At 38.9% G+C, this 25,901-nt stretch overlaps 1 protein-coding gene across 4 annotated transcripts in view; it reads left to right on the top strand.

Moving 5' to 3' along the window:
* The window catches only part of DOCK8 (dedicator of cytokinesis 8), an 85,604-nt gene that overhangs the window by 14,432 nt on the left and 45,271 nt on the right, over window positions 1–25,901 (top strand). For 3 of the 4 annotated variants that reach the window (XM_021380250.1, XM_021380251.1, XM_021380249.1), the window contains exons 2-14: window positions 5,184–5,286; window positions 9,351–9,526; window positions 12,178–12,249; window positions 15,311–15,434; window positions 15,991–16,203; window positions 16,703–16,788; window positions 17,383–17,449; window positions 17,806–17,955; window positions 18,585–18,665; window positions 19,457–19,616; window positions 20,236–20,375; window positions 20,609–20,702; window positions 21,639–21,801. In XM_021380250.1, coding sequence (XP_021235925.1) covers window positions 9,399–9,526; window positions 12,178–12,249; window positions 15,311–15,434; window positions 15,991–16,203; window positions 16,703–16,788; window positions 17,383–17,449; window positions 17,806–17,955; window positions 18,585–18,665; window positions 19,457–19,616; window positions 20,236–20,375; window positions 20,609–20,702; window positions 21,639–21,801 — 1,478 coding nt within the window. In that variant the 5' untranslated portion in view covers window positions 5,184–5,286; window positions 9,351–9,398. Of the gene's footprint in view, window positions 1–5,183; window positions 5,287–6,400; window positions 6,590–9,350; window positions 9,527–12,177; window positions 12,250–15,310; window positions 15,435–15,990; window positions 16,204–16,702; window positions 16,789–17,382; window positions 17,450–17,805; window positions 17,956–18,584; window positions 18,666–19,456; window positions 19,617–20,235; window positions 20,376–20,608; window positions 20,703–21,638; window positions 21,802–25,901 lie in introns of those variants that run through there. The other variant, XM_021380252.1, reaches the window with a different exon arrangement.

Below are 25,901 nucleotides of genomic sequence, written 5' to 3' on the forward strand. Positions count from 1 at the left end.
TGTTCTACATCATTGTTCAGGCTGGCCACATCAATACATACGGAAGCAATGAGATCAATTGATGTTATTTTGCTATGGAGCAACCAATGATGTAACAAATCTGGGAGAGCCTTAGGCTACAGTCTTCTTTCTTTCCTGGATTTACACTATCTTGCAACACACCATAGCAATACTGACCAACTGTGAATTCAGCAGTGACTTCAGAGGGAAAAAACTCCCCAAAATCTACACATTTCACTTTTCAGCTGATGTTTCCTTTTTGTCCCTAAAAAAAGGGGGGCAGGTACCAAAATGAGCTCTCTGTAGAGATGTTACCACTGCTGGATCCCACCTCTGATCTGTGAGGGACAACAGTTGCCCAGCTGCTGCTCTCCTGGTTGTTCAGGGTTGTAGACTGCAGTGTCACCTGATGGCTGCCTCCAGTGTCCCACTGCCTTTTAAGTGGGAACATTTTTCCCAATTGCTTGTTAAATATTTTTTTTTACTTTAAGAAGATTGCTTCTTCCCTTTATGGACATGAATTGCTCACTCTTTTCTTTATGGATTGCCACCTTTTACATAGTTGAGGACATCTGCTGTCTCATCCCAAAGTCAACTCTTTTGTAAACTGAACACATCCACTTCTTTCAATCTCTCCTCATCGTCCTTCACAAAAAATTTTAACATTCTCACTGTTTTCTATGGGAGTTTTTTCTGTGTAATTGCTTCCTCTGTGGCATTCTTATAGTGTACATCAGCTTTAGCGCTGTCATGGGCTTAAATAAATAGAAATAACTTTCCTTTTTCTGCAGTTAGGGTATTCTGTTAGTAAGTGTCTCAGTCTTTTTCTCAGAGTGTCTTCTGCAGTGGGGTTATTTATTTATACAGCTCCTTTCCCTTTTTGCATTTCTGTGTTTTATGCTTTTTATTCCTAAGAGTTTTGCATTTCTTTTTATTGAGTGTAATTGTGCTCATTTCAGACTGTTTATGAGATCATTTTAAGTGCTACTCTTGTTTTTCACAATTTATTCCAGTCTGATGTGACCCACAGATTTAATCATTATATTCGTTATTACCATCATCAGTGCTGTAAAATAAGATAGTAGACTGGAACTAGAATGAAAACAAAATACTTTGCTCACTTACAGCAGTACATTGTTTGAAATCTCTTCACAATCTTCTTCTAAACTGTGAATGACCACACCTTGAATGAGTGGGTTTTTTTAAGGAGGCAAGGAGCCAGCTGTGATGACTCCATCAAGACGTTATCTTTTTTAACCTGAAATTCAGTTTGGACATTAGGAAATGCTGCTTCTCTGAGAGAGTGATCAGGCGCTGGAATGGGCTGCCCAGGGAGGTGGTGGAGTCACCGACCCTGGAGGTGTTCAAGGAACGTTTAGACATTGTGTTGAGGGACATGGTCTAGTGGGAACTGTTGGTGACAGGCGGGCGGTTGGATTGGATGATCTTGAAGGTCATTTCCAATCTTGGTGATTCTGTGATTCCATGAATCCACACTGGCTGCTCTTCATTATCTAAATTTTCCAGTAACTGCCAAACTTTCGAACTATGGCTTACTATAGTCCATAACTTCTACTTACTCACCATGCTTATCATCAGACTACTAATAAACAGGCATTATTTAGGTGGTTAATGATTAGTTTTAAGAATGATTTCATGGTCCATATTTCAACTGGACACCATAGTTTGGGACCTGGACCAGTTCCAGCTGCTTACCAATGGATTGGCCCATGATTTGCACTGCTGTCTTTTTGAGTGTTAGAGACCAGCTGACTCGTCCATGATTATCTGAGTCCTTTCTGGAGATACACTTTCCATTTTTCCTCAGATTATTCAGTGGCTGCTTAACTGACAGAGCTCTGGGATGAATTTCATCGGAATTCAGCTACAATTTCTCCAGATATTCTTTGCCCTCAGTCATCCTGAGACATCTTAGTTTCTCTCCATCTTCTGCAACAATAGAACTGTTTTCTGTGGGCCTCTAGATAAAGCTCTTTGATTTTATTATTGTTTTTTTCTTCCTTCTTTGTAATTATTTGTGTGTTAGTCTTCCTGATTTCACCTTTGCATGCTTCTGTCTTTTCATTCAAACTTGAACACTTGTCTCCTTTCTCTGTTCTTAGGTGCAGAGCTGGACCTGCCTTTGCTAAAGGGGGTGACCATAAAGCTCTCCCAGGAAGCAGGCAGGGCTGCTCTGCAGCCAGGGAAGGTCAAGGTATGGCCATGGCATGGTTGGGCAGCAGCTTCCATAAGCGCTGGACCCTGGATGTGCTAGGTTACCATGGACTGCCCTTTCCTTCAGGTGTTCAGGCAGTCTGTTGAAGCTGTTTGGTCAGAGAACAAGCATCTTGCAGGTGCCACTCTGACACCATCAGAGAGCCATCCAGAAGGGCCTGTTTCCACCTTCATTTTCAGGTCTCTAAAGCTCTCTGTGCTAGTCTCTGTCTTAAGCATGCTCCTGTTGTCCATGTTGGGCAGCTGACCTGTGCTTTGGGTTTAGTGGCACTTGTCAGTTCTGTCTTTCCTCTACTTATTATATCATGCAAACCATTTCTGAGCAAGCTCAAACCAGCTTGCTATCTTCTGTTTCTCTTATCTCTTTCTTCCCTCTTTCTTCCTTCACTGATAAGAAAAAATGAAATCAATCAACAGAACTATCCTTAAACCTTTTGAAATTCACCTTTATAGATTATGGGTTTATTAGAATCATAGAATCCTTAGAGTTGGAAGGGACCTTTAAAGGTTATCTAGTCCAACTCTCATGCAATGAACAGGGACATCCACAGCTAGATATGTTGCCCAGGGTCTATTCCAGCCTCGCCCTAAAAGTCTCCAGGGACGGGACATCCACCACCGCAATGGGCAGCCCGTGCTAGTGCCTCACCACCCTCACTGAAAAAGACATTTTCCTTATAACTAACCTAAATCTCCCCTCTTTAAGCTTGAAACCATTTCCCCTTGTTCTATCACAACAGACTCTGCTAAAGAGTCTGAGCCTTTCTTTACTGTAGCTCCCCTTTAGATACTGGCAGGCTGCTCTGAGGTCACCTCGCAGCCTTCCACGCTCCATGCTGAACAGCCCTCCATGCTGAACAGCCCAGCTCTCTCAGCCTGTCCTTGCAGGAAAGGTGTTCCATCCCTTGAGTCATTTTTGTGGCCCTCCTCTCGATGCATTCCAACAGGTCCATGTCTCTCCTGTACTGATGACATCTGGATGCAGTACTCCAGCTGAGTATTCTTTGACTGGAGTGATTTATTTTGCAAATTCTTACTTCTGAGTATTGTGGAGCCTCTGGAACTAATCTTGAGAAACTTCTTTCTTCTCAGTTGGTTTGACTTGCACAGGTTTTTACCACACAGCAAGTTTGGCCCCTTGTCCATATGCATGCTTCCTCTTTTGTAAATAAACATTCATACAATTTCCTGTTCAAAGATGACCCCGTATGTGGTGTAACTTATATCTTTTCTTTTTTTGGCAGTAACTTCTGCAATACACTGTAACACAGGTTTTTGAACACGTCTGCTGCTAGATCTTTTACTTACATCAGCAGCATGTATTTCTGCACAGGGTAGAAAATGACTTGCTATATTCAAAAGAAAATCATAATTTTGAATAATCTGACCTTTATGTTCTACCTTGTTACACATATTCATTATTAGAGATTGTCTGTAGTGGGAAGATGAGAAAAACTGTGATATACAAGCAGTTTCCCGTTTCAAAATAGGGCAAAAATAATGAGGAAATCCACAGGTTTCTTCACACACCCTGATTGGCTTCTTATATAATTACTGAATCACCTTTAAAAAAATTCCAGTCTTATCCTGCCTGGTATTTGGAATGCCAGTGTTGACTGTTGACTGGATCCTTTTTCTTTCTCTGTAACTGTGGCTTTGCTCTGTCTGCAGTTACTGCTGCCTCTGGAGTGGAACCACGTCCCTCTCACAACTGGTGCAACCTTCAAGCAGCTGCCCTTATTTATGCATCTTTCATTTTAGGAATCAGACCTAATATCTTTAGTTCCTTCTATGAGATGCCCATCTCTTAACAGGAGGAGAAATGCATTCAGCACATTCTGGGTTTTGTCATGCCTGCGAAGAACAGCAGTAACCAGCAGTTACGTATCACTGAACAGATCGAGTAGTCACAGAAATCAAGTGGCTGCAGGGGAGAGAAGGTGCAGAACAAACATGCAAACTGCCATGCAGCACCTGGTAGTTCTAAGACACCCAGTAATTCCTGCTGGGGTTGGAAGATATTCTCATGCAGAACAGAAAGTCTTCTTTCCTCTCCCTTTTCCTCTGTCTGTGTTGGCTGCCCTGGTAGTTTGGCTGCCAGAAGGCTTTTCTTTTCACTTAAATCTGCTTAATTGCCTCGTATTCTTTGAAAATATTGTCCTGAATATTCATGGTGAAATGTATTGTACATATTTTGGTATTATTTCAGGGCTGATTGTTCTTAAATCATACTAAGTATTTATTGATTTATTTCCTTGAAGAATGAGCAAGCTGCTCTGATTACTGGTTTTGCACACTAAGTACATACAACTGTACTGTCACGCTGTGATACCTGAAGAACTCAGTACCAGCCTCTTTTTGCCCCCATTGAAGTGAGCTAATTAGCTCTCAAGAAGATTTTTCCTCAAGCGTTCAGCTGACACAGCGCAGACTGATTTTTAAATTCATGCTTTCATTCACCTTGTGTTATTCTGAGCAGACTACCCTACTAAGACAAATCTGGGCTCACACTGCTCAGTGAGTGGTCCTGCCTTGCTTTTATCCATTGGTCAGTTACTGGTTCATTAAAGTATTTTCCTCTGTGATGTTCGTTATTCATTCTCTGGTTTATGAGCCTGTAATTCTGTTTTGCAGAAACAAAGATGTAAGTGTTGCTGCCACAATTTGCAGTCATACTTGACTTCAGGGCAAGGTTATTCTTTCTTGCATAACCTTTCCTAGTTTCAGGGTTAACAATAATAGAAACTTGTGGAAAGTGTGCCAGAATGTTAATTACTTAGGACTGCAAATTATTTTTGCATGAACTACAATGCAAAAGGATTCTAGAATGCAATCAAAATATGTTTCTAAACACTGGGACAGGACTCTAAATTGGCTGAGGTCTAGAGTTTGACATTTATGTGTTGATAACTGTAATTATATGTTTTTTTTCCTCTGCTTAATTAAAGGTACTCCTCTGCAGAAGTAAGAAAGCAATTTACCCTCCAACCAGGCTTTGCGCAGTTCTGTCAGCGTAGCTTAAGTTCTCCTGGCTTTTCTGCTCTTCATCTGGTAAGTGCTGGATTTGTCTTCTATGTACAGGTTCAGCATCTACATTACTTAATGTTTTTAGACTAAATTATAAGTGAGCTTCTTAGTCCATTTTGCTTTCCACTGTCTTCTTCCTAAATATGTTCAAAATCCTCCTCGATCAGCAGGGAAATTACATGTTTGAAAGAACTGGGAGTGGTTCTCAGAGCCTGAAATAGACAGTCTGAATACTACTGTAAATGAAATAAAAGTAGTTAAGTGCTGGAGTATAGTACAGCCGTGCTTTGCCAGAGACATTCAGCTCCACTACCAAGTAAATGCACTGTGTGGGGCAGTAGATGATTTGCAAAAGGAAGTCAGCAGGTAAAAAAGAAAAAAGTAAAGGTAGAGACTCAGTTAGCAGGACTTTGAATCATAGGATATCCTGAATTGAAAGGAACTCATAAGAATCACTGAGTCCAAGTCCTGGCTGCACGAAGGACCACCAAAAATCAGATCCTATGTTTGAGAGCATTGTCCAGATGCTTCGTGAATTCCAGCAGCTCAGTGCCACAACCACTGCCCAGGGCAGCCTGTTGCAGGGCCTGACCACCCTTTGGTGAAGAGCACTTTCCTGATATCCAGCCTGACCCTCCCCTGTTGCAGTTTCATGCTGTTCCCTTGGGCTCTACTGCTGTCACCTGACTTAATGAACAATTCCTGGACCCAGCAGCAGAAACTGTGCGCTGGCCTTCTTTTCAGTGCTGCTGAGTAAGCATGTTAAGTGAAAAATGCTGAAGTACATCTTGATTGGCATAGACCTTACTGATTCAATGGTTATGTGGTCCAAATCATCTTCAGCCTGCTGTGCAGAAATCAGACCGTATGATGTTGCCCTTATAAAAAAGGGAAAAATTGCCAGGTCTTCTTAATTGCCGTTCAGGAGGATGGGGATTCTGCAATCATGCTGTGCCATTCCAAAAAAACATGCTTGTCTGAGACTTTGATACATTTTTTTCTTGTTTGGTAAGACCCGGAAAGTAGGAGCAGGAAGTCTTTGTGCACCAGTGATTGTGAAAAATGGAGAACACGAGCTGTAAGCGTTTACTTCCTGTGTGTCAGGGCCTCCCGCCACAGCTCACTTCCTTAATCTGAAGTGCTGCGGTGCTCTAACTTGCTGGTTGTGGTTGTTCAGCCTGGGGAGGCTGGCTTTTCTTCTGCAGGCATACAGTTGCTTTAGCTCTTGAGAAACGCGGTAACGTTTCATTTCCTGGATATTGCGCTGTAGCTGCCATTTTGTGTGCTGTCACAATCCGCATGCCTCTAGTCCACCCTCCTTAAAAAGGTATGTTTGTGGTAGTGCTTTGTGGCATTTTCTGTAGAACAATTTCTTTGCTCACTTTCACGATAGAAACAGTATCTCTCCTTGTATCCTTTATACTTTGCACCTTAGAGAGACCATTACCCTCCTTGTGCATTTACCTTTTTCACCATCTTTTCCATTTGTCTCTAATTCACAATACTTGAAACCACACTGTTCCAGGGATTAAAGATTGTTATTGTCACTTCAACAAGATAAAGTCACAAGACATAATGAAATGTGATGTATTTGACTTGTTGGAATAGAAAATTGTGATTTCTGAAAGGAAGTGCAATGCTTAACTGAAAATTAGATTGTATTAAGCAACGTTATTTTGCATGCAAAGCATTACATCTTTGGCAACTGACAAGATACAAGATGTGTAGTTTTTTTAAAAATGAAGCGGTGTTTTGCTTTAATCTTTTGCTTTTTTTTTGTACAGCTTCATACATGTATTTATGCATTAACATGTAATATTTTACCCACTAGTGGTACAATAAGTGAACTTCAAGGATATTGTCCAAGGACTATGCTGACTATTAATAAGAAGTCAAAAGCTAATAAAGATCACTGTTTACTCATAACCCTTGGGCCTATACTCTCAGCTCTCCATTACGTGTAAGTCAGATCGTGCCTAGCCTACAGTTTTGTGAACTTCTTCAGATGGCTGCTTCATGATTCTCAGTTTTAGACTTTCTCTTTGAGTAAGAAAAGCAAAGAAAGAGGGAGATTTTCCCTAAACTGGTTTTGGAGAGTTCAGTTGACCCCTTAGGGGTAAGCTCTGACTTTTCATTCCTGTGGACATCCGATAAAAGAGGAACCTGTGGTTTATTTGACATGTGCCTCAATGGTCTCTGCTCCATCATTTGCCACATCTGTTCTTTTTCAAATGTGCAGCATGCTTTGTTTCTAGCATATTTTTTCTAAGTATACTTCATTTTCCTCAATGTTTCTGAATTTTTATTAGCTGAATAACTTCCTCTGTTACATTTCCACTACACTAATAAGCTTCCAGTACCTGTATTATGCCATATATATAATTTTTAATTAATCTCCCTATTTACAATGACTGACGTGGCAAAGTATGCATGAGCCATTTTAGTTCAGAACTACCAGAGCATTGCTACTGTTAAGCATCTTTGTACTTTTCATAAATTGTAGAATTCTTCATTGTCCTCTTGTGATAAAATCTCTGTGTGCAACACTGTTATTTACAGAATTATTATTTACTTCCTATATTGTTGTTATTTACTTCATACTCAGGTGAAAATCTTGTCAACTTCCCTGAGAGTCTTCCTTTAGTAGGACCCAGTAATAATGAGAGAAGACTTCATGATTTTGGCCTGCAGATTTTATTTATGGACAAGAACACAGAAACATAAGAAGAGAAGCTCCAGAATACTGGATGAAACTGTTGTCACAGTAGCATTGCACATAAAGGCTATATTGTTATCAGGGACATCAGGAGCCTTATTTTCTTTACACCCCATCATCAGAACTAGAGATAATCTGTCTGATCAACGTTCAGACCAACTGCTTTTAGCAGCTTCGGAAGGCAGTTGTGTGAAATGTATTGGGTCGAAGTGTTACAACGCAATCCTTATTCTTTGCAGTCAAGGATGATTTGATAGATATTTTTGACTAAATTATTTCCTCCCAGTAAATTAACTATTGCAGGGCTGTTATTGTAATGCTCTATTTGTTCTTGCTCTTAACTGCACTTAGGTTTCCCTGGTGTTTCTGGAACTCTCGGAACATAAAGTAGAGTTTTCTAAAGCTGTAGTTTATGAACTATTTGTTATGTGTCAAGACAATCAACAATATGAAGTGCTAATCTCTGTATGCAGCTAGACAGGTGTTTTGTTTTGTACATGTATATGAGCTATTTTTATTGACTATATAGAAAGTAAGAATATTTTTTATCTACACGTGGAAAAATAAAAGCAACATATGAAGTTACATTTATGTGTATGTAGAACAATTCTAGGTACAATAACAAACAAGATTTTCTGCCTCTGTTTTTGAAAATGAACAGATAAAAAGAGACAGACGGCTTTGTAGCATTCATGATTGGCAGTTTGCACTTGTTGAACTTTGTTATGGATTGAATGTACTGTATAAAAATGGTTAATAAAATACAATCAAAGAAATCGGCTCTCTATTGAGGTGCAGTGCCACATGCCACTGAAATGGTGAATATCTAAGGTTTGCAATAACTATTTCAGTAGTTCCATGCAATCTTTTGTGTAATTACTACACTAAATGTTGAAGTACAATTAAAATCCGAAACAACTGAGAGACATCTGCATGATTGTGACTATTGCCAGCTCCTTGTGAGCTGGCCATTGCCTGTCACTCTCTTCTTTGTCACCTTGGCCTTGTTCCTGCTTGCTGCTGCCTTTTGGATTGGAAGAGAGGGACTGGGTGGACTTCAGAGGGATCCTGCAGATTAACAACATCTGTGAAAGCTCAGAAAAGAAAAGAGGTCCATATTTGGTTTTAGCTGTAATATCTTCTTTGGCATGTTAAAATTTTCTCTTTTTCATCCTTTCTTTTTCAGCTAATTGCTTTGTTATCAACTTTTCCCTGCATTCACTGCAGTGGCAGAATATATAAGGTTAGAAGTCTGTTCCCTGTATTTAATAAAAATGGGACAATGACAAAAAGAAATGAGCCTAAAAAAAAAAAACACTATTAAAAAACACCTCTGTTGCTAAAACAAACACCTCTTTATTTCTTTCATTAGCCTTCCTTTTATGATGCAGTAGACCCAGTAGATTTCGAAGGCTTCCTAATGACAAAGTTGAACAACCTGGACTCAGAAATGGCACATGAACTTGGTGACTTTCCTGAAGATGACTTGGACATTGTCTTTACACCCAAAGAATGCAGGACTCTGCAACCTTCTATGCCAGAAGATGGGTAAGGAGATTTTTTCTCTCTCTGAAAGGCTACAGATTTAAAAATAGTTTTACACAGAAAGATGTTAATGTAGACACCTCATTCTCCCTTCTGTCCAGCCATCATGCGGTTACTTTAAACATTTGTACTTTGCCATTGATTCTTTTAGTCCTTTTAGAACAGTTGAAGTCTTGTGAGGACTTCATGGCCCAGCTGTTAGCAGCAGGTATGAGCTGGTAGTAGACCAGGAAGAAGAGGGGACATGGGCAGGAAAGTAGTATGAAAAGTAATTTTATAGCTGTGACTCCTGGAGGTGAAAGTTGATTCATATCGTCTCTCTTATAAGGCCAACATTTCTTCTTTTTTTTTTTTTTTTTTTTTAATTCCCTTTGGCTATTACATGGCATTGATCAGGTCACTCAGTGTCTTTTATTCAGTATCTTTCTTGCTTAATAATCACAAGATTTTGAGATAGGAGTATCTGTAGCTTTCTAGTATAGAAGTCATTTCTGAGTCCAGGTAGATATAGGTAGATATTAATGAAATAATTAGGAAGTTTTCCACTGTTTTCAGCAGCTTTTAGATTAAAATAGATTGCATGCTTCATTCTGGTACTCAGCCATACATGAAATATTTAAGCTAGTTTGATAAACAGGAAAAATACAGGCAACAGAATTTTTCAGAATGAGAAAAAACAATGACTTGGAAATTTCGCTAGTGTGGTTCAGAAGAGTTCTACGCATTGTATACAAAATACTCTCCAGGGATTGTTTGGCTAGAAACGGTACTCTCAAGTAGAACCAAAAAGGCATAGCAAGGTTTGCAAACAGCAACAACCAGATAAACTTGAAGTCAGCATAGATTAACCCCAAACTGCTTTGTGTGCAAAGACAGCTAACGATGCACATGTGTTTAGGGTGGGGCTTGGCTCCTTCCATTTGTTTTCAGTGTTTTTTTTCCCAGCATGCCAAAAGAAGTGGAGGTTAAGATGGAGTGACAATTCAGATAATTTTCATTGTCTGTGGACTAGCTGAGAGTCCCTCTACCTACATGAGTTCTCAGCCTGCAAGTTCATTCTTGGCCTAATGCATCTCTTGGGAAGTTCAGAAGAGCAAAGGTTACAGAGAAGGAGCTGCTATATCAACTGAGAGTTCTTTGAATCGAAGAGATTCTAGGGAATTTCGTAGTGTTTGCACAAAATATCATTTTCACGTGAAGTTGCACATGAAGTCACTCATAGAAAATATTCCAGTCTTTCTTACAAATTCTTGTTTTCCTGTGACTGAGGAATGAGAACAGATATGGGAGACAGTGCTAGAAGTTCACGTTTAGGTATAAGATGGATAAAAATTACAAAATATTATTGAGTTTTGAGATGAGACTTAAAGATATAATGACCATTTCTCCCGTATGCACACATATTACCAGGATCATTTCCTAATACACCTGTTATTTAAAATAGTAGTTTTCTGTTTCCACCATAGTGGTATTAAAAGACTCTTAAGTCTTGGGTAGTCAGTAACAACAAACATGCATTCTACAGACTTTTTTTATACAGAAACTCCCTGTTTAGGTGTTCAAACCACTCATACGGAAATTGGCGTTACACAGAAAATCCTGGTAAAGGATGCGTGGCATGTTAGGGAGGAGAGCACTTGGGAAGGGCATGCATCAGAGTTTTGCATGCAGGCGATGCAGCCTGTGGTATCTTCCTGTGCCGAAAGCAGGAAGTAGGTGCCACTGACCAGACAGAATTAATGTGCTGGCTGCTGACAAAAGTGTGTACCATCTGATGCAGGAAGTCTCCATGTGCTGCCTTAGCCCACCCTGGCACGCAGTGGTCTGCTTATCTGAACCCCAGTGGGTTGTTAGCCAGCTTGGGCTGCAGATCTGTTAAGAGCTCTTGGTGGAAAGTGCTAAGTGTTACACCTTTCTTCCATTCCTGCATCATGTGTGTCCTCACTTTAACTGAAGGATGAAACAAGCAATTTTGGGACAGGTCACTAGTATAATTCAGAATAGGAGTAGGGAAATTGTGCTACAACATCATGACAGAACATCCATGGAAATTGGCCTTAATCTATTACATTTCGGTGCCAATCAGCATCCATTCTCTCAAGCAGTACTGACAACTCCCTACATTAACTGAAACTTAATTGAAAATCATAAAATTGTAGCATATTTTCAGATCTCAACGTTTTCTTGTGCTTTTGGAATTTTTTCCATTTCAGTAAAAAAGAAAATTACACCAAAGTCATACTGAGAAACTGTATTTGCAAGAGTGCATTAGCTGATGCCTTTGGAAAAATATCTCTATTTGTTGAGATTTGTTAACAAGTTTTGGAAAAACATGGTAGATAGATACCTGATGTACTTTCTTTTATTTTGTTGTACTTGATAGCAACATCTGTCATGAAATGCATAATGTAGCAAATGGTTCTCTGTTAAAAGCATGTCTGTTAGTGTACGAACACAACCAAAACCTGCATCTGTGTACTCATGGAGTACACCTATTTTTTAAAACTATGAAACGTAGCTTAGTAATACAGTAAACGTACAGGAGAGGACTAATAGAGAGTCCTTTATCTGTACAGCATGTTTAGTTAAATTTCTTTTTTCTTCAGGCATGACCTAGGTACTAAAATATTTACCATATGTTGCTTTTTCCCCAGGGTTGAGCTGGATTCGCATGTGAGAGACTGTGTTCAGACTTATATACGGGACTGGCTGATTGTGAATAGAAAGTAAGCTACACACAAGTAAATGAAATAGAAAATACCTTGTATGCTATTTCACAGGGAGAAGATGCATTGTTACAAATAATCTGAAAGAATAATAATTTGAATCAGTACCTGCAGACAAGAGTGCACTTCTCAATAGTTCTACTCTACTGTTTTGTTTGAGGTGGTGGGCTATTGCTGAATATTTTTGTACCTGCTTCTTAATTATTCAGGTTCCCTAGGAATTAATCTGGAAGTCGTTCACATCCACAGTTTGTAGTGATGATCTTTCATCTTGACCTCTTATCCCTTCCTTCTTTTTATCCTTTTATCTGATGCTTGAAGAATCATTTTGTGTTTGTTTATTTAAGCTCTATGCAAGGACAATCACAGTTTGAGTTTTAACAGTTCTCACTTTGTCCATTTTCATACACCTGTTGGCTGTCCAGTATTTTTAATCCTTTCAGACTCTTTTCTTACTATTTATACTGTACAGTTGTACACTATTTACTCAGTATATTTTTGGGTGACACAATCTAAAAAGATATAAAACTATTAGAGAGTGTTCAAAGAGGGCTGCAAAGATAGGGAAGGGTCTGGAGGACAGGGTGTGTGAGGAGAGGCAGAGGTCCCTGGGTGTGTTCAGCCCAGAGCAGAGGAGCTGAGGGGAGGCCTCATGGCGGCTGCAGCTCCTCACAGGGAGCGGAGGGGCAGCGCTGAGTTCTGCTCTCTGGTGATAGCGACAGGGCCCGAGGGAACGGCATGGAGCTGTCAGGGGAGGGGCATGTGGGGGTTAGGAACGGGTTCTCCACTGAGTAATCTAATTTCTTATGGTTTGTGAAAGGGAAGCAGAGTGCTAACAGCAAAAAAGGAAAAAAGATTATAGATGTCCTTAGCAGTGATTGGTAGTGTCTTTGGATTATTAGTGTGAGATGCAAAAAAACATTTTCTATCTGTGAGGGATTGTCTCCTGCTGGCTGTAAAGGAGTTGTGTTGTTAGTTCTGCAGTCTGCTGGGGGCTGTGAGGAGACTTCCTCCAGGGGTTTTTGAAATTGGTTCAGTTCTCAGAATTGCACACGGTGAGTCACCAGGAAGAAGCTGGTGGGTTTTTGCAGGCTCTCCACCTACACCACGCAGAGCACTATGCTCGCTCCATCACACAACTGCTCTGAGCACTCTGTAAAGAGCCAGTCTTGTCTGTGCACACAGATAGGTACTGAGCAACTGAGTAAGTGCAGCAGATAATATCATATGGCTGAGTTTGCTTTTATGTATGCATGTAGAAATGTGAAGGGAGCCAGAGAAATACACATGCTTGAAAAGGCTTTTGGGGTGTTTTACTGTCTCGCTGGTTTGGGTGAGGCAAACTTGCAGATACTTTATTGAGTCTGAGCCCTCCCAGGAAGCTGATGTTTGATGGCTAATAATGCAAGCAAATTACTAAAAATTACAAAAAGCAAAATGGCATGAAAGATGCTGCAGTGTCGTGTAAACCAGAGGTTGTTACTGGGAGCCTTATGGCACCATTCTCAAAACAAATATGAGAGGAAGCAAAGGAGTAAAGAGAGAGAAAAGTACTCAGAAAGCTTTCCATCATGTTGAGAAGGACTCAAAAGTCAGTGGTTGTCAACTTATGAGACAAAGATTCATAGGACGGGGATCTCAGCTTATAGTCTGGAGAGCTGTGGGTGAGAGGAGTTTGTATGCAACTCTCGTCCAGTCCTGGATATGAAGGCTGAGAGTAGCACATCAAAGAGGAGAAGAGATGGTGGTCCTCATGCTTCAGAGAAATGGGACATGAGTAGGAGGTGCTGTGCACAGCTGTAGGTCTGTGTGGTTGTAGTGGGTCTGGTTGGTGCAGAGTTCACTGTACCCACAGCAGCCTATACAATGATGAGCTCTGCACTTGTGGCTAGAACTGTGCTGATATCATACCAATGTTTTTTTCTATGGTTGGACATCGCTGATGCAGAATCCAAGCCAGTAGTCTGGGGTGGGCTGGAGGTGGGGAGGGACAGCACCAGGGGAGCTGATCTGAACTGATCAAAGGGACATTCCATAGCATATGAAATCACACTCAGCAATTAAATCTGGCAAAGAGGAAGGAAAAGGGGGCTCTTGTTATTAAAACATCTGTGCTCGCAAACAACCTCTATGCATATCAAGGCCCTGCTTCCCAAGACACGACCAAACATCACTTGCTAATGAGAAGTGAAGAGTAATTATTTTCTATCTCTTTGCTTCCGAACAGCCTTTGCTTGTTTTTCTTTTTCCTTTATTTAAATCATCTCAAGGTGTGAACCTTTTCTTCCTATCATATTTTCTCCCTTGCTCCTTCCTTTGAGGAGGAGGAGTGAGAAAGTGGTGTGGTGGTGTTTAGCTGGTCATCAGAGTGAATCCACTCCAGTAGTTCTGCTACTGGCCATGGGGAAGCAAGTTCCTGTGTCTGCCAACTTCTCCTCTCAGTCATCCTTCATTTCTTTCCCTTGTCCCATTTACTGATTTCAGCGTGACCATTAATTTGATGCATCTACTAAAAAATTGTTTGCCTCTTGGTGTGTTTTAATTGCTACTGCCCTTTAAAAACAAATAAGTAATTTTCCAGGAATACTGTAGAGAGTGTATCTTGTACCTCACAGGGAAAGTGTGACCTCAGGTTGGCAAATCTTTGCATTCATCATTGATTTGCCACTGGATGTAGTGGAAGAAAAGTCAACAAAGCCTCTTATGAATGTTAAGGTGTCTCAAAACAAAGTTGTGTAGAATTTCTGTCTGTTCAGCTCAGGGCTGAATTTATTCCTAGGTCAGGATTTTCTGCTGTCTCAGGGTGAAAGTATATACAAAAATGTTGTGAGTGTATTTTCTTCCTTTTCTAACTAACCTTCATATACACTGTAAAGCTACAATGGTCTGATAAAACATTTTAACATTGCAAAATGTCACATTTTGTATAAAGGTTATGGTGTGCTGTCCTTTTCTGAAATTATGTTTCTAATCGCTTAATTTTTAGTTTTTCTTCTTCTGTTTTATTTTCCCCTAATTCCTTTTTGTTCCATCCTGATTTGCTTGGTTTTCTCTCTGAAAGGAATCAAGGGAACTCAGATATTTGCAGTCTGAAAAATAAGGGATCCCGAAAAGATTTTCACAAGCATCTCCAGAAACAAACATTTGAATCAGAAACTTCAGACTCTAGTGATGCAAGCTTTCAGGTATCTTTTACTGTCTTTGGTAAAAGTTATTAAATATAGTAGCTTCCCTCAAAGAAAGCCAAGGTCCTGCATACAGAGATCTCTGCAGCCCATCTTTTTAGGGAGTTTCTGTTGCCATTGTTTGTAGAGCGTGGGGATGTTGGTACAAGGGCTGGTGTGGATGTGTAATACCCCTAGCACCTCCTGTTCAGGGAAGCGTGAGTGGCAGAGTAGGCCATGTACTGATGGAGGTCTGCCAGCTGCCTCCTGCTTCTCAGTGTGGATGCAGTCATGCTCAGAGATCTGAAGAATTACAGTGTCACACTGCCACAGCCTTTTCTGCTTTGGCTTCTGCCATGTCCACTTTGAAAGCTGGAGGTAAACTGCCCTTTTCTTTTTTCCCTGTGGATCCAGAGAGGCACAAACTGGATGATGGTGGTTGCCATCATCTACCGCTTGGTGAGCCTCCTGGCAGCAGTGAAATTAAGGCAGCCTCTGAAAGACAGGCAAGAGAAACCTCATGCCCAAGCTACAGTGGGCGGTAAGGGGGTTTTGGTGTTCCTTCATTTTCTGACAGGCAGGGCCCAGACCTGTGCACATGCTCCCTGAGGACACCTCCAGGACTGCCCCGGCCTCCTCCGACTTTGACCTGCGCAGCCTGCAGCCAGATCCCCGCTTGGAAAACCTGCTGCGGCATGTCAGTGCAGAGGAGTTTGAGAGGCAGAATGAGGAAGCCCGACGAACCAACAGGCATGCCGAGCTCCTTGCTCTCTACCCGTCTGTGGATGAGGTGAGCTTAAAGGGCTTCTGGCATTCAAGCCATGCTTCAGTGGGATGGAGATTGTCCACACCACGGTCAAAAATGAGACTCCTGGCCTGTATACCTGCCTCCTTTGCTTTTGTGTATCTACCTTGAATAATAACGCAGTGAAGGTGTGGGCTTCACAAGCCTGCCAGCCATCTTGAATGTGCATTCGAGCAGTTGTATCCAGGCTCATGGTGTTGCCAGATGCCTTTCTGCCTTCTTTTTGATGTAAGTCAGGCCACATTCTGGTAAACGTTTGTGTCAAAGCAAGCCATATGGGCTTGGGAAACACACCAGATGGAGGTCGGGCGTGTAGGTGTTTGTGAATGCATATCGGTTTTCTTTCTGACTGAAGAGGTGAAGTGGCTGCTGAGTCAGGGAACGTGTTGTTTTGTAGCAGCAGCTCAGTTACATCACTTAAAGCTGTTATGTAAGCATGTAAATTTACAATTATTTTAATTGCATTTTAACTGTTTAATGATAGGAAGATGCAGTGGAAATACGACCTGTGCCTGATCGCCCAAAGGAACACCTGGGCAACAGGATTCTGGTAAAGCTGCAGACTCTGAAGTAAGTATCCTTACATCCTCCTGGCCTAGCAGGCTTTGGTGACACCTTTCAATTACAGTGTCTCAATTCATATGAGCATCTTCCTACAGACAGAATTATGCTGCAGGTTTCTTGTTCATTAAGTGTTTACATGCTTGCTTATTCTTGCTTTAGTGTGATTTTAGCAGAAAACTATTTCTATTGATAGTTACAGGAGTCTTTATCTTGTGAGAATGAAAAGGAATTGGGGATGAGACCAAGTTATTTATTATAAACAAACTAGATTGGTCTCCATTCATGCTAGTGGACTTGACAAATAGAAAAAACATCAAGAATGGTGTGATCATTTTTAACTGATATCTGAGACCAGCTTTCTGGCAAGCTCAGAAAATAAATTGCTGATAGTTTACCTCCTTTCTTTTCCTCTTGAAGTCAGTTAATAAAACGCAATAGCTAAAAAGAAAAAAAAAATCCTCCAAACTTTAAGAGAGCCAAGGTCTGGAATGAAGTATTTCTTCTCACTTTCTAAGGAAATGCCAACCTAAAAACCCTTTTGTTTTTTGTTTTACAGAGTCTTAAAAGTAAAATATTAATGAGTGTGTCTTTCCTTAACAGGTTTGATATAGAGATTGAGCCTTTGTTTGCATGCATAGCTCTCTATGATATAAAAGAAAGAAAAAAGGCAAGTGTGCACTACAGCATAAATAAGGAGTGGAATAATACTTGTTCATTCATTCATGTTTTCAGCTGAATTTCATTACAGTGTGAAAATTCTAGGATGTTTAGCTTTTCTTTGTTTCTTTTGTTCAACTGACTTTTTATCTCTTATTTAAAACTTAACTTTAAGAATTACTAGAATTGCTTACAAAAAATATCCAACTTTTGCACATGTGCATCCTGATCCAGATTGCTTCAGTCATGCTATCATGTTTGCAGCCGTTTATTTTATATTTCCACTTACTTCTTTTGACTTATTTTAAAATAACATTCAGTTCATCACTGCTTTGCAGTGTATTTTAAATTCTTTTTCTTTTCAAGATCTCTGAAAATTTCCATTGTGACCTGAACCCTGATTCACTAAGAGGATTCTTGCGTTCTCATACACCCTCCACTGACTTGTCTACTCAGGCAAGATCAGCAGTATTTTCTGTCACTTATCCTTCATCGGATATATACCTAGTAATAAAGGTATGTTACAGTGCTACATTAACACTGTTCTTCCTGTTCCTAGCTTTGCCAATTGCCTGAGTATGTGGAGCTGACAAATGTGATTTTCCCATAGCTGAGAGGTATTCCAGTAATTTTTAATCATCTCTGTACAAGCATCCACAGGTATATCTTGCTCCCAAGCTAAGGTTTATCAGTATCTTGTGTTCCAGTTCAGCGGAGTGTTTAGGTTTTTCTATCTCTTCATAAGAAAAAATTAAAGCGAAATAAACTGTTTTAAAATTTTTTTAATTGTGTTTTAGTGGAGAGTTTTTTTTGTTTTGGGTTAGTGCATTTTGCATTGTTCTGTTTATTTAATTCTGAAACTGAGTTTGCCTGAACCATTTCATTTGGAACGTGTTAACTTTCCTGATTGCAGCGAAAATGCAGTTGTACCTCATAGACAGGTTTGTTATATACATAGTTTCTGCTTTATAACTAACAATAGGGGGAACTGGGAAAAGTTTATTGTATGTTACTCTGTGAATACTGTTTTAAGCATTGTGTTTGGTAGATTTGGGCAGACTTTTCTATATTGCTAGAGAAGTAATGTGTTAACTTTGGGGTGATCGTTTTTCTTTGTGAGTGTCTTATTTTACTGGTTTTTGTAGATAGAAAAAGTGCTTCAGCAAGGAGAAATTGCAGACTGTGCAGAACCCTACATGGTTCTTAAAGAAAATGAAGCTGGCAAGGTAAGTAAACAACCACGGAGAGTGTTTAGATCAAAACATGCATGCAAAGAGAAACAGGGAAAGAGCAAATCCTTTGGAATGAGACAGAATCCGTAGAACAATCCAGCGGAAGTCTCCTGTTCAATCCATAGAGCAAGCAAACTGATATCTGTAGTTGACATGAAGAATTCAAAAGACAGGGCGCACTTTTATTCCTAGTCGTTTTGGAAATCAGTACTGGTTCCAAAGTCTTGAGCCATCAAGTATCTACAGGTAAGTAGAGGAGATGACTGTGCAGTGTAGAGTTAGCACAAATATTTGTATCTCAAAGACTTGCTGCTGATTTGATTAGGCAAGCTATTGTGGTGTGTGTATGGCCAGTTCAATGCAGACATCTGTAAATATCGTGAGTTTTGTTTGGGGAATTAATTGTCATTTACCTTCCCTTGAGTGGACTGATAATGTTTCCTGGAATCCTACCTCTCTCACCTTCAGCAGAATATTATTTCTGTATCTGATGAATAAGATAGAATCTGCTCACATTTTAAGATGACTTCTCATGCTGGGCATGAGGGTCACTGCAAAAAAATCTGCATTCTCCTTTTGAATAACAAGAATGAACTAGTTGAAAAGAAATGGGAAGTGAATTTACAAATCAAAACAGCTATGGTCCTGACATTGGTTTAACAGGAAGATATGAGAGATAAGAATACAAATTATGTACTAAATTGTAAATAACTAATTTCCCTTTTTTCTCTATAATGAAGTTAGAATAACTGATTGCTTTTAAAACATTATTTTTTTTGTCTTAGACAAAAGAAAAGATTGAAAAACTGAAAGCCCAAGCTGAAAGCTTTTGTCAACGACTAGGGAAATACAGAATGCCATTCGCCTGGATTCCCATAAGTCTAACTAATTTCTTCAACGTTTCCACACTTGAACGAGAAGTATCTGAGGCTGAAGGTTTGAATGGTACTTGTCTAAGTTTTCTGACTAACACAAAGCAACTCTTTGGTGGTTCTATGCTTAGGAAGCAATGTCATTCACTTTGTCCTCAAGAGCAAATGGCAGATTCAAATTCACATCTTCTCAGCTTTTCTTTTTAGTCCTACAGACAAAAGTTAGTATTCTCACTGATTCATCTCTGTTTATGTATTTTTATGTATTCTAAAGTTTCTTCAATGTTCTAGGCTCAGTTTTAGTTGAACTGGCCTTTACTACCTGGAATCCCCTTGCAATACAGCAGAATCAAAATATGTATCTTCTTAGTTTCTGGAATGTACAGGAGATGTTTTCAAGCTGCATCCAACATTGATCAATGTGCTTTGTAACCCATTAACGAACAATATGAATAAGGTTGTCCTCTGTAGTAGAAATAATGTCACTCCCACTAGGTGCATCCTAGCATTCCATTATTTCACATAGTCTGAAATACAGCTAGCGGGAAATACTGATAAAAGCTTAATGCTGTAGGTACTGGTCTCTGTCCTCTGATGTAACTGGGAACTTGTGGATTTTTAGCATATCCTTATAGTCTTGGTACAGAAGTAGCACAAAACAAATAGGTATTTTTTTTTATTTCTCTTTGAAGGGAAAGGATCAACTAGTGAGAAGAGGGCTACGCTATTACAAGCAAGAAGACTTTCCGAGAGAAGTCTCAGCTCTGAAGATGGTTATCCGGTATCAAACTTCAAAACAATCTCTCTGACCCTCAGCACCTTCTTTAAACAGGTATAGGATGCTCTTTGTTTCTGAATTCCTAAGGCATTTTACATATGCGTTGTGTGAACGGTGTTGGGCAAAATTATCCAGTGATGTTAGTGGAAGTTCAGAGGATAATTGCTGTTGAGTTGACGGTAACTCACCTTTTTTGCATGGCTCAAGGTAATGTTTCACTCAGCAGCTCTTCGCTTTGTTATGTAGTATTGTTATAAAGATGATGATTTTTGTCTTTCTCCTGGTAGGAAGGAGACAGGCTTAGTGATGAAGATCTTTTCAAGTTTTTAGCTGATTTCAAAAGATCATCTTCCTTGCAGAGAAGAATTAAGACTTTACCAGGTACACAATTCATTTTGGATGGAATAGTATATATGCACTTTTCTCCTTTAAATTGTTTTGTAAGCTTCAACCCCAAAATAGAATAAAATTATTTTTTAAACTATTATGGAACTTTCTGGGTTCCCAGTGTCCCCATTTAAGTATGGACATTTGTATTGAGCTTGATATTCTGCAGTGATTTGCTTTCTTCCCTAATTTACAGTGTATCTACTGGATGTATTTCATTATTTTTCAAGCTGTTTGAAGACAGAGGTTTTCCCTGCAGTGTTTTTTAATGGATCATATTTTACAGAAGGAGATTAAAATGTGAACATATTTCACCTTGCATTTGGATCAGTGCTAGCCAAGAAAATAGAGAAGCAGAGATAGTGTTTGGCTACGCTCAAACACTTGACAAGCTAGTTTTTACTTTTTCAGACAAATTACATCTTATGCTCTTCTGGATTGCAGAGGAGGCCCTCAAAAAAACACAAACTCAGTGCAAAGCTTCTTTTGCCTTTGTAGATGATTGCCAGAAATGACAAACATAGGTTCTCAAAATAGTTTTTGCTTTCGAAAACATAAAATTGAAAGCTTGATTATACTTATGGCAGGGTTATCAATATTAACTGTATAACTGCAGTCCACAAGAAGTCTGGATTTTCTGTTGGGTGGTATCTACTTTGTCAGAGATTGATCAGAGCAGAATCTGCGTGGAGCTGGAGAGAGAACTCTGCTATACACCATCCTTTTCTCCTTTATTCAGCTTCAAAATAAACTTGTTGTGTATCCTTCTACATGCATGTTTTTATTCTCATGCATACTTCAAACCAAAGATCCAGTTCTTACTTCTGCAGTGTTGCTGTGTAACCTCACATACTGTTTTCAGTTTTGATTTATTATATGTTAGTTATTTTTTATATTCCTTGATTACATTTTGTGATTTTTTTTTTAAAGGAACGCTTAAACTGGATATCTCTCCAGCTCCAGAAAACCTTGGTTATTGTCTGACGCCAGAATTACTACCAGTGAAGCCTTTCCCAGAAAACCGTAGTCGTCCTCACAAAGAGATTTTGGAATTCCCAATTAGAGAAGTGTATGTTCCCCATACTATTTATAGGTAAGATTATTATTATTATTATTAATAATAATTCTTAAGAACCATTTTCAAAGGCAATTGTGATTTAGAGGTATTTTTTTCAGAAATAAAAACTGAAAAAAATTGCTAAAGACTATGAGTTAGACTGATTTAATCTTGTTAGTTGTTAGAAAGTAAGATACCCCCTGGATGTTCTGTTTGCTTACGTAGTTATCTTGTTTCACACAAAGTATTTTTTAAAAGGTCCAAAACCTTGTTGGCTTGACATAAATATATAAAATCTTTCCTCTTCTGTGTTTTTCCAGTAGATTTTACCATTATTTTTCAACATTCACAGTTTTGGTACATACTTGTGCTGTATAGTTTCTACTATTAATTTGAGTCATCTGGTCATCTAGGGAAGTGATGTGCTGTTCTGTGTACTTTTTCACTATGAGCAGGACTTGAGGCTGTATCATTTATTTTCTTAAATCTGCTGTGGTTGTTTCAAGGAGACCAGAATATTCAGTAGCAATTCTTAGTGGTCTGGCTTATCTGAATCTCCATGAAGCAATGAATATCAAAAGAATGTGCTTCAGCATGTTTGTTCAACATAGCAGTGCTCAGAAGTAATGATACTGGAAATAGGTAACTAGCAATAATTCCAAAGGGATGGACTGCAGTATTATGGATATTATATTATATTATTTAATTAGTGAAAGCATGAAAGAAAAGCAGTAGTAGTTTTTATACAATTGGAAGTACGAATGTAAATGAACTCAAATAACAAGATTTTTTTTCTTTAATGGGAAAAAATGGCCAGATTTTAACTTCCCTTTCTGTTGTTTGGCCTCAGTAAGGTGTAGCATTTGTCAGCTTCATTGTGAAGCCTGGTAGTGTATGAAGATTTGCTTTTGAAAACAAAAATCATTAGCAAGCACTTTAAGTTGTTGATCTAGAAAGGCGTTTGAGTCTCTCTCTAATTCTGACGAGGGTGAAGTCCTACAGCGAGACATCCTGAATAACAAAGGTACCATGTTTGATCTTTGCATCTCCTGAAGCAAGTTGAGGTGTCTCCTCACTATCCTCCAGTTGCTACGTGTCTGTGTTGAGTAAATACACCCACATTAGAAGAAATGCTTGCTGTAGCTCAACAGTTAGACTCTTTTTGCATGAGTTCACACCCAACATGCTCAGCCTCTTCAAGATTTTTGGGCTCTGTTTTGAATTTCACTCTTAGTAAAAACTGTGGGAACAAAACAGGAACTGTCCTGTTTAGCTAGAATAATGAAGAAAAGATAAATATTGTATACTTACCTTAATCTTCACCTTAATTAATGAATCAATGATGATAACACAACTTATATGACATAAATAGTATTATGGTGTAAACTGTAAAGTCTTTTAGTTAGTACCCAATTCAACCCCAAAGGCAGCTTTTTAGATACATTGGGGAAATGATGAATAAATGTGGAAGTACTAGATTTTGTTTTGACAGCTTTGTCACTAGAGCTATATTTGGAGCCAGAAAGAGGAGTCACCAACAGAAATAGTTGATATCCAGCAGTAGAACCCCAGTAAGACAGATGAGTCGGGTTTGCAAACCTTATGAAATGAGGACTTTGTGATTCCAGGAAGTAGCACCTGGGTTTGTGTAGCAGGACTGAAAGCAACTCCTTTTCCTACAATCTAGAATAACATAGCTGCTTCCGAGATGCTTTTGCCACCCAATAAACACAATCATGCCAGCAAAACTGTTGTTAGGGAATGCAGACCTATTATCAGTTTAATGTGATTGTCATCCAAGTCTCTTTGCTTACTTCTCTTCATGATGACTGTTGTTGTAAGCCTCAGACAAAGCTCCCCTCTGCAAAGTAACTCTGAACTTGAACACAGACACTTATAAAGTAGCTTATGTTATTTTATTCCCTGTTGTCTAACCTGAGATATATAACCATCCTGTCTTCGTAAAGCCACTTGCTGACTTTTAGTCAACTGTGATAGCGTGCCAATGTGCTCCTGTTGATATAATGTTTCCTAATTTTTGACTGTAAGTCTGCAAACCAGTTTTATTTACCAGTGCTACGGATTTAGATACTAAAAGAATCCAAAATTGGTAAATTAATACTTCTTTTCTATTAAAATGTTACTTTGAATGTAGGAGAGGTTTACATATGTAAATGTATTTGAATAACAAAACAATGAAAACTTTTACAAATACAGTCTGATAAGATCTTGTTGGCATAATAATACCTCTGCACATGTCCAGACAAATATTAATGAAACATTTACTTTCAGTTTGTTGCCTGAAGATGCTTAAAAGAGATGCAAAAACCTTTACTTTTCTTACTTTCCTTCTGTGTTTTCTTCTTTCTCTTTCTCTTTCTTTTTTCTTTTTCTCCCTTCTTTCTCTCTTTATCTCTCTCTTTGTCTCTCTTCTGTGGTTAATATTGCAATAGTCAATACCTAATGATTGTCCACTCATGTATCTCCTTTAACAATACTACAACTCAGGATTTAGTAATACTAGGACCAGTTAAGAAAGTGAAGGTATTACCTCACAGTGGGTTTAGTTATGGCAGAAGGCTGCAGAAGTCATCAGAAGGTCCTCTTGAATTTCATTTTGGAAAAGATTTTAAGTTTTACCTTCAGAAAAAGACAGTGTGAAGTAGGCAATTGTGCGTCAAAAGCTTTCTTACATTTATAGAACAGAAAATTATTGTGATGGGTAATAGATTATTTTATTGGTTCTTTTTATGATTCGTAACATCTCAGTTATTTGTCTATGGTTTTGGCTTTCATATACGTTGTGGTTGACTACTTTTTTGTAATACTTCATGTTTGAAATAACAGTGAGATGTTTCAATTATGTGTATAGATTGAACGGGAGTTCCAGAGAGAATGCTGTTAAGATTTTAGTTTGACTTGACTCTAAGCTCTTGATAACATCTAAATTTAGGAAGATCTAATCTCTTGTAATAATCTGAAGTGATTTGAATCTTCAGGAATAAGATTTTGAGTTGACCTACCACTCAGTTTGTCTGAGAAAATGTTTATGCTCTTATTAAGAATCTAGTAGAATATTTGTTGAGGTTTTCATGCCAATTGTAATGGACAAAATAAACTCTCACCTAATCACCTGATAATCACTCTCACCTAAAATTTAATGTCGTCTGGCCACTAACTGTTTAATGCTTCTTAATTTTAGCAGCATTAAATTAAATTAAAGAGAAAAATATTTCAAACTGTTAACCAAATTGGAAGAAAATTTTACTAAGTTTTAGAATGTATGATACATACACATCCTTTTGAACATAATATTGAAATTCTCTCATCATGCGATTTATTCTAGTCAGTGCCTGGTAAAGTCAGCAACTTTGATAAAATATTTGTGATTTACCATTTTTCTGAAGATCCCTCTCCGAGAAGAGTAGAAACAGAGGAATCATCAAAGATTGAAAGTTATGACTAATAGGTGTATCAATTTTTGCTTCCAGTTTCGTAAGTAGTATATGTATGCTCATAAACAATTTGTAGTTTTTATCAGTAATGACTAATTGCTCCTATTTTGGCTTTTGTTATTTATGGTTTTCTTATCACAGTCATCAATGAACATGTCTAATATTGTTTAGAAATTTGAGATGCACTTGTGAAACTTTCTATATTGTGTAACTTGGCAAGGAGAAGGATTTTATGTCACACATGTAATACACAGCCAGTAATTACAGCCATATTCAGTCAGAAAGATCACAGTCTTGAAGACTGTGCACAGACCTTTATTTTGGCAGAATATTGGTCTGCATTGCTTTGGCCATGGGAGTTAATCAAATGATCACTGCTAAGTCTCTATTAAAGAGTAGAAAAGTCAGCAAATTAAAATGAGAATTGTTTCATGGTGTCCTGTGTGGAGCCTTGGTTTTCCCGTGCTGAAATAGCCTTTTACCTCACAGTCCCTGCACTGGGTCAGCCTCAGATCCAGAGAAGCAGACTGAATTAGTGCCTCCCCCAGAACCCTGTTACAGTGTAGGACTCTTGTGTTGGATTGGTGTTGGATGTTCTGTTGTGGCCTTTGCAGACCTGTATTGACTCCTGAATGGCTCTTTTGCTTCTTGTTAGCACATCTGCCTACATCTGGAGGTACT

Source organism: Numida meleagris, chromosome Z (assembly GCF_002078875.1).
Source record: "Numida meleagris isolate 19003 breed g44 Domestic line chromosome Z, NumMel1.0, whole genome shotgun sequence".
Lineage (NCBI taxonomy): Eukaryota > Metazoa > Chordata > Aves > Galliformes > Numididae > Numida > Numida meleagris.